Source organism: Cebidichthys violaceus, unplaced genomic scaffold (assembly GCF_023349555.1).
Source record: "Cebidichthys violaceus isolate CVI_PGR_0920_01 unplaced genomic scaffold, fCebVio1.0.p SCAF_5, whole genome shotgun sequence".
Lineage (NCBI taxonomy): Eukaryota > Metazoa > Chordata > Actinopteri > Perciformes > Stichaeidae > Cebidichthys > Cebidichthys violaceus.
The window spans coordinates 1715611-1730388 of NW_027176705.1; the positions used below are offsets into that span (position 1 = coordinate 1715611).

Here is a 14778-nt window from a genome sequence, read left to right on the forward strand (position 1 = left end):
CGTATAGAGTGTTAAAACACTGGTCATAACCTTAAGACCTGTGAAAGTGTTGTGGGCGCAGGTGCCTTTGTTCTCCATGGCAACCTCAATACTTCCTGTTGAGTTTGGGCAACCTAACTGTATGTTGGTTTTAATTTACGAGCCGCTGTCTGCCGGCCACCCTGCCTTTTTGTTATTACCTCCTAAGCAACATTGGTTGAGAATTAACTCTGTAGCATGACACAACATGGTTACTGATAAACACTGAAGGGGAAGTGTGTCATTTGCAGGGGAGCCATGGTTACCAACAATGGATGTTCTGGGAGTTTCTGAATTAATTCAGTCAGAGGTATTTATGAATTGTGTTTATCACCAGTCAGCTTTATTTACAGGTCTACTAGATCTTAGGAGTCTAAAACTACTGTAGAGCTTTAGTTTAGCTGATACACAGCTTGGTATGAAGGTGGAGTGTGAGTCAGATAACTGAATACCATTTACGGTCTATACTGTAAATTATGTGAGTTTGCATTTGCTATTTTGCCATTAGGTAGCACTGTTCTGCCAAGTAAAAACTGTTTTCCTGGTTGCTTCTCATTAACTTTCTAAACAATGAAGCACAGCAGTGTGAGTGTAAACCAGAGATACTGCTTAAAGTGGGAATTCAACAGAATCCAAACAGTTTTTGCTATGATCATGTTATCAAAGAATAAAGAGAATGATTTATTTGAAGAGGAACAATATTATAAAGAGGAGCAAATATGAGACATGTTGTCAATTAAATCGGTTTATTGTTACATGTATCTTCATTTACCATTTAAAACTTTGGAGATGTTTAATACTTCACTGTAGAATGAGTTCTCAGTGAGTGTCAAATGGAAAACTCATATCATGGATGAATCAATATCCTATTGATTCATCCATGATATTAAGGTTGCAGTCAGTAATGGCTGCAGCTGATGAAAGCATTATCATTCATGTTTTTAGTTTCTCAAATCTGACTCTAATCTTCAAGTATCATAGAATAAAGTTTCATGCTGTCACTTTTGCACTTTTCTTCATTCTTGCAAAGAATTGAAAAAAAAAACATGTTTCATCATGTCTTCAACAGTCTCAACATAGCTTAATTTTAAAAAATTCAAAATATGTTAAAAAAGGGTTAAAAGATAAAAACACATAGAAAACTGCTTTAAAGTGTCTTGCACTGAACTCTTAGTATCATCCCTCACTTAATCAGAATCTAGCCAGTTAGAATCAAATCAAGTATTCATTAGGCCGCGCACACTGGGGAAGCCTGACATATGCTTGTCCCCATAATGCTGTAAGGGGCAGGCAAGTTCCTCCTACAGTTTTAACTGCAGCTATCAGTCTGATTTTATTCATCCAAGGAAAATCAACTGAGCACTTTTCAGCGCTGCCCTACTTCAAATTTTTACAACATCATACACCTCCACCAGGGAGCTGCTCAGGATGACCACAATCTTCTACCGTTGGCCACTTAGCGAAGGGGTTAAGTGCTCTTTTTGAGGACAGTGTGTGTCAGAAACAGGGAAGGAAGACAAATCTGCTCTGTATTTCTCTAACACCTGACATTGTCAGGAGCAGAGGGAGACTACTTGCTCATCTCTGCTCTAGTGCAGGTTAGGCCTTGTAACTGGAGATGGTTGGTCCCGGTCCCGGTCCCTTCTTGTGACGCGACCATTCACCACATTGCTTAGACGCCTCTGCCAGGCTGACTGGCCAGCCAAACGAAGCCTCTTCACTGAAGGACCGTCTTCCGCCTCCTCCCCTTCTCCCTTGTCCTCCTCCCCTCTATCCAACCCCCCATAGCATCGCCTGCTGGGTGACCGGCCCGTCCTGATCATGTTGTTGATCTGACGCAGACACTGTAGAAACAGAAAAGGATATTTGAAGCAATATTTAACTCACTTAATCATGACAAACTCAATAATTGAGTTCTGCTAAAAAGCTTTACCTTATGTTAATGTAAACGCAATATATACTATCTACACTGTGCCAAAATAGAATTATGGTAAAACTATATCCACAGACCTCTGGGGGGCTTGAGTTGAAAACGTAGCAGAGTCCGGGTGTGCAGGGGGAAGTGGTGTCTGTGGCAAGTGGTGAAATGTAGATGGCGTGGCTGCTGGACAGCCGCTGTCTGCGAGGAGATGCTTTCCACTGTCGGGGATATGGAGACAAAGGAGGAGTGTCCCCCTTTACGAGAGTGACACAGCATGTTAAAAGATGAAGTGATACAGTATATTACAACGTTTTACATATCCATTAATGGGCTTCTTTTTTTTTTTTTGGTGACCCTCTTATCTCAGTTCTTATTCATGTATAGACTTGAAATTCTTCACTTACTCCAGATGTTGTGGCAAACTGTTTGGCAAAGTGCTGCATCCTTGGTGTGTAGACTTGGTTGTAAAAGTGAATAAGATTCCCCCTCTTCTCCTGACAAGGTCCTGGATAATGTGTTGATGGCGTGTTGGGTGTCAGGATACTGACGCTGTGGTCTTCTTTAGCTGTAATCAGCAATGTTATAAATGTGGTATTACAGTACATTGTCTCCTCTTACATTACTGATATCCAATACTGCAGGTATTATATTGTGAGTTATGTTGGTAACTTTATTTGTTGGATCTTTTTTATACATTATAAAGTAATTGTACTATGAATATGTGTGGTGTATGTTGATATGTATTTCTTAATCTGTGTAAATCAGCTTGTATTACAGTACACTACACTGTATCATACAATCCCACATCAACCTTTCACACTCATTCATTCATTCGTTTTTTGTTGTTTTGTTGTTTTTACATATATTCTTACTAAATAGTTTCTTACCGTTTCCTTGTCCGTCTTCCTTGATGCCTCTTCCGGATATCAGCACATTTTTGCAGACCTGAGAACAGAAAATGTCTGTATTCATAACTATTGAACTAATAATTGTCTAAAACACAAAATATGTTCTAAAATATAATCTAAAACTTACGCTTTTGTTGACAAGTGGCTGAGACTTGTAGCACTTCATTATGCGTTTGAAAGGTATTTCCAGCTTGGTAATCTGTAAAAGCAATGCCATAACTTAATAATTGATTGAAACAAGTGCATTTCCTAAAAAAAATATATTCAAATTCAGGTTTATTAACTGGATGAGGACAACAGACTACAACAGACAGACACATTTAAAGTGTAAAGTAGTAACAGTACTTTTAAAAACTTACTAATCTGTAGTAATAATATCCCCTTGACACAGACATCCTTGCATATATACCAGGCCAGCATGTTTACCAAATCAAACAACCGTAAGAAGCGCTGAGACAACTCTGATCTATCAAGGCCCACCTTAGCTATGATGTAGATGGCACACATAAGCAGTTGGTCCAGGTGATGGTCAGCCATGAAGTCAGTACAGTACACCAGAGAGTACTCGAAACAGGTCCAGATCTTCAGCCGCAGCTCATCAGAAATGCCCAGCGTGGAACACAGCTCCCTCAGACGCTTGCCCATCAAGCTGTAAACCTAAAGCAAAGAAGAAAACATGACCTTAGCGTCTGCTAAATGACTGTAATGTAATGTAATGTAATGTAATGTAATGATCTCACTAAACATCATCATCTCCAAATATTACAAACAACCTCCCCTGGGAAATTATTACATTCCCACATTACATTGTGACATTGTGATTGTAATTGTAAGCCCAATTATCATCGCACTCTAGGAGAATGTTATGGTGTGGTAGATGAACTGACCTTGCGAGCAAACAGGTGGAGGGAGTTGCTTCTCAGAGGCCTGTTTACAGCTGAAGGGGAACGCTGTTGGTCAGTGGATCCTAAACTCAATCCATAATAAGAACAATGTAGCATGTTTGCAATTGAGGAATGCATTAAATGCATTTGAAATACAATAATGTGATCTTTAATCCACTGCATTTACTATACCTCCTGGTTGGTTTCTCTCGGGATGAAAGTCTGTTCTCTTGGGGTCTTCAAGTTGTGTAGGAAGCATCACCTGCGATTACACAAAGCCCTCATTAAAGCCATGTATGTGTGAGGAAACTTCTTCTGCTTCTGATGTTTTGATAAAGGTCCATCATTCGACCAGTAGAAAGAAGCATTTTAATCATATCTCTAACTTAGTCTAACTCAGAAATTGTTCCCAGTATTAAATCCTGGATAACTCCTGGTTCCAGGTAAAGTGTTCTGGTGTGTTATTGCCAACCTGTTGGCAGGTAGGCAGATGACTCTCGTTGGCTTCGATTTCTTCCCACAGTGGTGAGTCGCTGGTCCAGGCCAAGCTCTCCAGAACTTTCTCTTCCACTTGAGCAAGGTGTCTGAACACAGCGCGAGGCAGGCCCACTTCAGCCCGCAGCACCAGCTCGATCACCTGTCAGATTAGGAAAACCAGACGGATGTATCCACAAAGTTAGATGTGGAGGGGATGCCGCTTTGTTTAAAATCTCAAACCAGATAGGAAACTATGAAGGAATGTAAACAGACTTTCTGCTGTGATGCTTATTCTTAGAAGTGTCTGTTTTAAAGTAACAAACACTGAATTGACATCTATACGCAATGCAAAGTACAAGCTTGTAGTACAGTAACTAATGTTACTAATTACCTATGACAACAGCTATTTGCAAAATCCTGTCGCTGTACATTATCTTATACCATTGACATGCATTTTTCATTGAATAGTCATGAATGTGGAGACACACCTTCAGGAAGTCGTACGGTGCCAGTTTCAAGATCTGAGGGAGCAGAGGGAAGTCATACGATAGACGGTTTGAGGATATGGTAATCTCCAGACAGCAGGCCACCAGACAGCACTGGAAAAGCTCCTTCTCCAGGATGGCCTGCAAGATAAACACGACAAACACGTCACGCATCACAAGCAAAACAAAAATGTAAGAAAATAAAGCGATCAGAACTTTCATTTTTAGAGGACATAAACTTGTAGTATAACAAATTCTGTGACTGTTCCCGCTGAGGCCCTAGTGTTTGTCAGACACCAGCTCCACTTGTGGTCACAGGGGGGCGGTAGACTCACCGAGACGTCACTGATTCCCCACCTATTCCTTTCTTGACTGATGAGGTTCTCCAGGACCCTGTAATACCAGAGCCCGGCTTCACGGCAGCACGCTGCTGCCAAATCTGTGAACAATATCACATCTATTATATGTGACATCTATCAACAACAAGAGCTTAATTCTAGAAAATGATACCGATCATGTAAACACAGCCAGCTCTCTCATCATGTAGGGATTTAAAATACTGTGGGTGAGCAGACAGTGGTTCCCTGCTGTGCTCAAAGAGACATTGCTTCTGATAGAAACAGTGAATATTTAAAAGGTGATAAAAATTCCAGGCTATAAACCAGTAACACTTTGAAGGCCATAATCATCTGTCCTTCAGAGATATTTAAAGTAAGGTAACAGTGTTCCTTTAAATTCAAATGAAAGCCTTCATCTGGCACACATCCCAAACGTTCAAGTTACTATCACATCCCCTCGTCCCATTATTTTAGGATCCTAAGATATGTTAGTGTACCGTTGGTGTTCTCATTTCCTGCATTGTCCCTGTGGTGTTGCAGAAATGTGTGCAGCAAACATCTCAGTCTTGTTTTGATCGCCTCGGTTGGATCTCTGGAGCAGGCCCTAAATCAGTTAGTATAGTAACATAGTGGTTAGATAAACGGGGAATTGTTGGTTGGAAAACATCTGAAAAGTAAATAAAAGGCCACACAAGGTTATAGTATACAGAGATCTACTCAACTTAACATAATGTTCACACATAGTGAAACAAGTCCTCTGTCTCAATGCAAAGCTGTGTGCTGTTTTTACCAATACACTACATGTCAAATACAGTAAGTAGCCCTTGTGATATTCATGGTAATTGTCAATACTTTACATGCATGTAAGAGATATGTGGAGTGATATTGCAGCACTATTACACAGACAGCATTCTCTCTGTCACACTGATGAATTATTTGGTGTGGTTTACTGTAACTCAGATCAGATCAAACATCTTTATTGTTTGCTTTGTTAAACTACTTGACACCGTAGTGCTAACCTGAACATAGCGATCAGACGGTCCCTGGGGCCAAACCTCGGCTGTCCGTGGTTACCCTGAGGGCCGGCTGCCATGGTGGCCTCCGCACTCACACAGAAGACGAGAGTCGGAGCAGGAATGGGCATCTTAACGAGGAAGAACATTAGAAACACAGAGAGACAATCAGGGCACATCAAATGTTATAGTGCAGTACAATCAATGATCGACCTGACCAAAACTGTGTTAACCACTATTGTTGTACGAATAAATTAATATGGCATTTAAATATTATAGAGTCAATTTTAAAGGTGCTGGTAGGTGTGTTACTGTTCATCTCAGATAGTAAAAGTTCTCAAACATAGACTATACTGATTCATTTTAGCAGCAGGCAACTTTGTTTTAAGATTGAAAAGTTTATTACTTTGTTGGTCTTGCCCCCGAGCGCCCCCACCTGCGGGGGGAACGCATGCATCCAATAATTAATCCACTCACAACTTGCACTCATCAGTAACGAATATGATGATGCCGCATAGCTGCTCAAACTGCAGCTCCTGCGCTACAAAGTCATCTCAGCTGTTTGTACACACTCCAAACACAACATATGACAAAGCTACCCGTTAGCTCAGGAGATCGCTAGCGACCAGACGGTCGCAGCCATATTTTTCACATTCCTCTACGACGCAGCCTCGCAGTTTTACTTACAAAACAAAGCCATCATCATAATCTGCATAATCGATCACATCACAATCCAGCTCCTTACTTTGAGATGTTCTGCAGCAACAAAAAAAAATAATCTGTTCATGTTTACTGTCTATCTGTTCAGCTCATCCCTCTCTGTGTGAATTCAAAGCTGGCGCTGCCGTCGTGTGCCTCGTGTGCCAAAAGTATTAAAATAGCCCTTACAGTTGCAACGCTACACTCACTATCGTATGGATATGCTATTTTCGAGCTGAGGGCCTACAAATTGGTCTAGGGTCCAAAAGGCTTAGAGGATGGTGAGCTGAGTTGAGTGTTAAATTACAAATATTTTAGATGCCAGAGAAGACTTGTGTCTGTAAGAACGCTTGGAAAATTATTATTATTTTAGGCTTACTGGCTGTGTTCTTTGTCAGCTTCCATTAAAGGAGCTGTTGTCCCAGGCTGTCTGTTGTGAAAAAGTATCATTGGTATTTGGAGGCCATGAGTCACCTCCAACACCACCTGTTATGCCCCAGGGCTGTTTGTGTTTCAGGTCTGCCACGCCCTTTGGTGATCGCTGAATTACCCACACCTAAGAGTCCTCAATTAATCAGTGGAGCTGAATATCAACCCCCAGATCCCGTGTTTCTCCTCTTTTGTTCTCTCTTGGCCTTTGGAGCTATTGGTTCGCTGCTGCTGCCGCCGAGAGCATCGGTACTGCTGTACCTGGGCTTTTGATTGTTCCTGACTACAGAACTATGTGGTCTAACGTTGGGGAAGCTGTCTAGGGGTTCTCTGCCATTTATTTTGTAGTTCCTGTTATCTCCTGTTTTTGTGGCTAGTTAGGGAGCTCAGTATTGTTTTCCTGTTTGTTTCCGTAGGCCAGCTGAACTCTTCTTCTCTAGTTAGCGTGGGGGTTTTGTTTATTATTTTGGCCTTAGAGACCCTGAGGTCCACGCTTCCACTTTAGTTGGTTTGTTTCTGTTCAGCCATACTCTGTTAATAAATGTAACTGATTGCAGCTGCCTTATCCTCTCATTTTGTTCAACTTTTTTGCCAAGGTTTTCTATCACCTGTTATGTTACTTCCTGTGTACCGCTAGGCACACTAAATAGGCCATAACACCACCCTTCAACTTTTCCTTTGTTTTAGGCCTGGTGGTTCTTTTTCTTTGAATACTCTTTCCTTCTCTGTGAGAGGAACACTTCTAACTCACCCATGTCAGTTCAGCTGTGTGTGTTTGTTCTCTGTCTGACTTAGACAGACCTCAGTGTACTGTGTCTGCAGACGACACGTGGCGATACACAAAGGCATAATTAATGGGCGGGGTCACATGTCTAGGTAATCTAGCCATTGAAAATGGCCTTGTTGAATTGCTGTTTTTAGGCAACATGGTATTTCAATGGAAGACAGTCAATCCACCACTGTGCCCCTTATCGCAACACATTTATTAAAGTTTTTTTTAAATTTTTTGTAAATTATTTATTGTGTCTGTAACTCCGCAGGCAAAGTTGCCCCATGAACCTGCTTCAAAAGGGATGGACGAAATGTAAAAGACGAGGCTGGAGGAAAACGGACAAAAAGGTGAATTTTTTTTGTGAATTAGGAATGGCCACGCAAACAAATAGAATCACATGGTTGCTGCATCCGTTGCTAGCTAGCTAACAGCTAACTTATGCATACGTCTTTGGTTATTTGGGGAAAATAAACAAACGACTCAGCGATCAATTCACCCTATTATGCAAGGCAAAAATGAAAGATTATTCTTTGAAAGAACATGGTGTTTTATATATACGTTTATTATACTTTTCCTACTGTTATTGTCAGATGCAATAAAGGCCATCTGTGAAAGAGCACTTAGCAAAAGCATCAAGCATGCATGTTCATGAACAGGCAAATGCAATAAAAACATCATAGTTAAGTGTGCCATAAAAATGTCATAGAATGGTATGCAATAAAGTCATAGTATAGTATGTCAATTTTTTTAACAAAATTGTTCATAATATATTATGCCATAAAATGTGTCATGAAATATGCCATAGTATTGTATGTCCCTAAAAGCAGAAAAATAAGTCATACTATATAGTATACCATAAAAATGTCTAAACATTTTTATAGTATGTCATAAAAAAGTAATAGTATTATGTTATTAAATATGTTATAGTATAAAATGTCTTAAAAATGTCATAGTATAGTATGTAATAAAATGGCATAGTTTAGTATGTATTAAAAAGTAACGGGATACTATGTCATCAAAAAGCTCAAAAAATGCCATAGTACAGCATTCCATTTAAATGTTGTAATAAAACAATGTCATACAAATATCATGAAAAAAGCATAGTATAGTATGCCATCAAAATGGCAGAAAAAGTCATAGTTTTGTATAATAGTATTGTATGTCACGAAAGTTAATCTTACAGTATGTCATACAAATGCCATGACAGTTAGATTAAAATGAATAATTGCTAATGTACGATGTCATTAAATTGTCATTGTACAGTATATCATAAAAAAGTCATAGTATAGAATATCATAGAAAGTCATTTTTTTAAATGTCACAGTATAGTGGGCCATACAAATTAAAGAATAGTATGTCATTAAAATCAATGAATCAGTCAATCAATTAAATAGATATTAGGTGTTAAAATAATGTTAAAAATATCATTGTACAGTATTTCTTTCAGTATTTTTTATGAAGAATCTCAAGATTGGTTGGCTACAGCAGGATTGGATCCTTTCACTTCAGACTTTTAGGCATCAGTCTATCTTGCTGTTATGTTAGTGTCCTGACCTTAAAGGTCAGTGGCTCAATCCAAGAACACAGATATGAAACTGAAGTATCAAATCCTGCCTTCCTCATGAGGTGCAGCACATTTTAAGCTACAACACCAAACGTGAGGAAGTTAAATACGTTATGAACCTAAGCCCAACTGTGTCAGATTACAAACTGTAGCTCAAGATGATAGGAGACTGGTTTGTAACCTGGAGCTTGTGGGTTCAACCCTTGGGTTGTGTAGTTCATTTTGAGGTCTAACATCCAATGCATAGCTCAAAGTGGTTACAAATCTGGACATTGTGGGTTTGATTCTTATGTGGTGCAGTGAACTTTGAGGGCTACCACCCAAATAGTAGGCAAGTCAAATGTGCTACCAAACCATGTCAACGGTGTCAGATAAAATTGCTCAGGGTGATAGAGGACTGGTCTGAGTACCGGAGGCTGCGAGTTCAAATATTTTATGGTGCCATGAATTCTGAGGTCTAACACCCAGGAAATGGTTTACACAGAGAATATTTCTAACTGTGCAGAGCAGTTGGTGGTGTCAAAGGGCAAGTCCTCAACGATAAGAGGAAACCAGTATCCAGAGCACCAGAGCAGAATAAAGGAGACATGTGTCCCCATCCCAATGTATCGGACACATTGAAGCAGGAGTTATGGGACAGAAAAATAGATTTTTTTTTCATTTATTTTTTTAGGGAAAATTCCATAACCTGAGAGTCAACTTGAGATGGGGTTGTTGAGCCCCATTCTGAGTTTATACAATAAAAGAAGTCGGATAAAGTGACAACGTGACGTTGGAAAAAGAGGAAGAAGTGTCTTCAATTTTGGTCCGGAACTCTGCTGTCATCTGGGGAGAAAAGAATAGGACAACATGAGCATTTACACATACAGGTGTGCCTACTACTACTACTACTACTACTACTACTACTACTACTACAACAACTACAATAGTGGTTCTAAAACTGTTGATGACTGATTGCAAACTAGATCTATGACATTTTGATAACATACTACACTATGACTGTTTATGACATACTATACTATGACTTTTTTAATGGCTTGCTACACTATGATATTTTACATTTTGTGGCATAACATACTATATTTTGATGACTGTGTTTCTTATGACATTTTTAAGACTTATTTTAAGACATAAAATGTCATAATTTTACTACACCAAGACTTTCATGACCTTTTTTTCATTTTTATGGCATATTATACTATGACATTGTGTGTCATACTTTACTGTAACAGTTTTCATGACATTTGTATTGCATTCTATTCTATGACCTTTTATGGCATGCTACACTATATTTGTCAGCACACTATACTATGATCATTTTTTACGACATTTACTATACGTTTTTAGGGGGTAAAATACTATGGTATTTTTATGGCATAGTTTACTATGACTTTTTATGGCATACCTACACTATGATATATTTTATGACTTTACGTTACTATACTATGTATTTGTTATGTTGTACTTAACTATGACTTATATTTATAGGTTATATTGTCATGTCATCATATTGTTGCGTTTGTTATGTGTGTTTTGCCTGTATCAAATCAAAAATAATAATAACAACAAAAAGTAAAACAGGTATGTTTACAATCTGTTTGTTGTGTATCCCGCAAAGCATGTTAGTCGACTGTATAACTTACAGTGCCTATGACAAATACAAATGAATACAAAATAAACAAAGGCATTGTCAATTGTTACACATTGCAGAATACAATGTGTATGTTTCGAACTGCGTTTACACGTTTATAAAGGCATCATGCAGCGTTAGTATAGCTCTCGTCATAACCATTGGATAAAGAAACTCCTACTAGACTAAAGAACAATGGATTTCACTCACCTGCTGTTGAGAATCTGCAATTTCTCTCCAACTCTTCTGCTTCTCGAGCAGCTCGTAGCCCAGCTCGCTTCACACATCGACAACGCACCAGTGCTGCCCCATTGCTTGGGTCCGAGCAATTTGGGATCGTGCGTTTGTTGACGTTTGTTCAGTGCAACGACAACGTTGGTCCGTGTTGCAAATTCAACACGTACAACAAGTTCCTACTGGTGCATGCGACCCCAACCCTTTTTTTTTTGTGGGCGCTCCAAAAAGTGCCGGCGAGTGGCAACTCAGGGGGAGGGGCTAAAGTCGTGTAATGTTAGCCAACCATGAGAGATCCATAAGTGCGGTCATATTTGTTGTATAGATGTCTAAATTTGACCAGGTTACCACGTTGAGAGAGATCGAGTGAACAACTCGATCCTTGGTACGGAGAGAGAAAATCTACATCCTCCCATTCCACTTCATTTTTTTTTTTTTTTTTTGCTGTTGTTCTAAGGCCAGGATTGTCTCTGTGAGTGTAAACTAACAGAGACAACACTAATATTCAGCAGGCACAGAGTGAACAACCACTTGCATTTATGTAAAAGATATGTCTTCACTAAAGTATCCCCCATCGCCAACAGATTCATCTCCAGTTAAACAGCTGCTTTCCTCCTAAAGTGTAGGTTATTCTGTGTGGACGGAGCAGAGGCCTCAAAGACTTTCTTTCCTCTGAATGAGCATTCACTCATTCAGTTAATGGACAAAAAACGTTCCCTTAATTTCCTTTATTCTCAGACGCAACAGAAGCAGACAATATAATGCCACGTCATCTGTCTCTACTTTCCACAGCTGCAGGTTTAAAACCAGACATATCTGTAGCAAGACAGCACCCAGTACTAATGCATATTGACAGACATTTGGAAGCACCAGTAGGCCTAATGCATACAAGTAGATACTCATATAAATCACACACTGTTATATTAATGCAGACCTCAAGGCCCATCTCATTATGATTAAAAATGCCCCGATTAGTAAATTAATCTTTGGATATCCTTCTTTGACAGGAAAGAAAGAAAGAAATAAAGAAAGCAGATGAACTTGACTGAGCCAAACAGAAAATAGCCAGTTTTAAACTTGGATGGGACTCACAAAAGCCTTTTGTTGTCATGCGTCATCATCTTCCACATTCTGCCTTTTGTCTTTAAAAAAAAAAAAAAAGTTCACCCCGAAATCAAAAAACACTTATTTATGTTTCATTTGACCCGTAATCGTATTTATTCATCTAGATAGTTTTGGTGCGAGTTGCCTTATTTTTTGGAGGTACTGGCTGTAGAAATGTCCGCCTTCTCTCCAATTCAATGGGGCTATTTGGCACTCGGCTGGTGGAGCACAAAGCGCCTACATATTGTAATGTCTCTTTTAAAAAAATCATAACCCAGTTACTCAAGACAATCCAGACCTTGTTGTGAACAGTTCATGTAGGAACTCTTTTATTTCAACCGTAGTTATATGTAGTGTAATATGTAGAACAACTTGCATTATAAGGAAAGAAACTAGCTTTCCATATCATCCGACACTACATGTTTGTTTGGTGTTTTTATTTCTCTGGAAACTCGGTAATAAATCAGAAATCAATTTACACTCTGAGAAAAGCATGATCTCTTGCCAGGTTTTATGGGTTACACCCATTTCCTGTTTTCTTCACTGACAGGCGTTAGATTTAAATAGGCCTTACTTTAACTTCAGACACGTTAAACATTTAAATGTCACTCTAGCTAACTGAATTCATGTTTTTTTATTATCATATGCTTTATTGTTAGTGCATTAAGTCCTGACTGCAGCAGAGAGCAGAGTCATTATTGGGCTAACTGTATGATGATGAGAAACAATTTGCTTGTCAGCTGAGTTTCCATGCAACATGTCGGCCATGTCAACTCATTTTGACTTACGAACAAGACTGAAGTCATAAAGAGGGTCAAAGTCACTTACCAGAGTCTGTCACTCTTGTGAGTCGTTGTCAGCCAGCTTGAGGGTCTTCTGATCTAAATCCCCTGCATGTCTCTCATGTCCGGCTGGTAGCAGAGCACTGGTGCAGCATGGCTCAGAGAAGTCAACCTGCTGCTCTATTGAGGAAGTTCATATCATTGGCCTCTCTCAGACAAGCCCCGACTTGTCACTTGGGTCTGGTTGCTATGAGAAGCAATGAACAGTTGTAGAAGGAACCCACACAGGCCACGGAGCGCCACCAAGAGGAGGAGTGGAGGACTTACAGCAGAGAGGAAAACCTGTCAGCCCTGTGCTGTAACACAGATGCTGCTCTGATGTCCGGTCAGAACACTGTTTTAAAGCATGTGGTGTTGGTTATGAGAATTTGTAAAATGTTTAACTTCCAATATAATGTACAAAGAATGTTGGGAACATCAACCAATTATGTATTTCTACATGCAGTGGATCAGCAACATCCCGAAAACTTTTGTGCAGTACTTGTGTACTGAATGTTGCATTGATTACAACAGTTACATTTAGCACCGAGATAACTCTTATAGGGCTCCTTTGTGCGAATAGCACTTTGATTAAAAAGAGAAACAATTTCAACTTAAGAGTAGGATGGAAAAAGCGGAGTTAGGGTTCAGTTACCTCAACATAAGCAAGTACAGTTTGATTTCTGTCACTAGAGAGTTGTATGCATAGAAAAACTTAAGCGCTTTACTCCAGGCTCACAAGAAAATGTGTTTGTTTGCCTCCTCCTGAATCTGCTGTGAGTGCAGCAGTGTGGAAAACAAATTGGAGCCAAACAGTAATAACGTGTGAGGAGCACAAGTGCCATGAAGTCGCGGACGCTGATGATTTGTTGAGTAAGGCCCCAGACAAAGCAACAGGCAAAGGCACACTCAAGTGATAGTCAGAAGAATATGTTTAATAAAAATAATTAAACCTCAAATTTCCTCTATAGAACTTCATAGAAAGTAATCCAATAAATTACAAATGACTTTTAAGACGTATTTTCCTGCACTACATGAAGAATTATTTTGACTACACAGACCACAACTTCAAATATTACAACTGTCCAATGAAAATGAAAAAAAAAAAAAAAAAAAAAGACAACGACTGACCAGGATATTAGGATATTATCAAGCTTGAAATCATAATACAAAACCAATGATGCTAGGTTTGTCATCTCAGTGATTACATGTATGAATACGAAAAGAAAAAAAACAACCTCCCTGTACAGCAGTAGTGAGTTTTGTCATTCCTCTTGCATATTGGTCATCGTTTACTTGGGTTTAACGCAGATTCAACACTGCCTCTCTAGCACTGGCAGCGCTTTGGGAGTCCTTGTACAGTACAACCTAGAAACTAAATTAAAAGACAAGCAAAATGAAAGCAAACAAAAAAAAAAAGTCCAATCTTATGTCTACCATCTTTTTCCCCCCCATTTGTGTCCTAAAGAGGCTCAGCACGG

At 39.3% G+C, this 14778-nt stretch overlaps 1 protein-coding gene across 2 annotated transcripts; it reads right to left on the minus strand.

Moving 5' to 3' along the window:
• Positions 1–747: 747 nt before the first annotated feature.
• On the minus strand, positions 748–13460 carry LOC137887825 (retinoblastoma-like protein 2). 2 transcript variants are annotated; one of them, XM_068731052.1, is made up of 14 exons: positions 13305–13460; positions 6051–6175; positions 5529–5635; positions 5029–5132; positions 4697–4834; positions 4204–4368; positions 3924–3993; positions 3735–3784; positions 3328–3504; positions 2975–3046; positions 2827–2884; positions 2344–2504; positions 2029–2193; positions 748–1862 (listed from the first exon to the last, which is right to left on the minus strand). In XM_068731052.1, exons 2-14 carry the CDS (start codon positions 6173–6175, stop codon positions 1608–1610), a joined length of 1647 nt encoding a protein of 548 aa, XP_068587153.1. In that variant the 5' UTR covers positions 13305–13460; the 3' UTR covers positions 748–1607. The 2 variants fall into 2 exon arrangements, with proteins under 2 accessions (XP_068587153.1, XP_068587152.1); XM_068731051.1 differs by having other exon boundaries at positions 3735–3814.
• Between the last annotated feature and the right edge of the window lie 1318 nt (positions 13461–14778).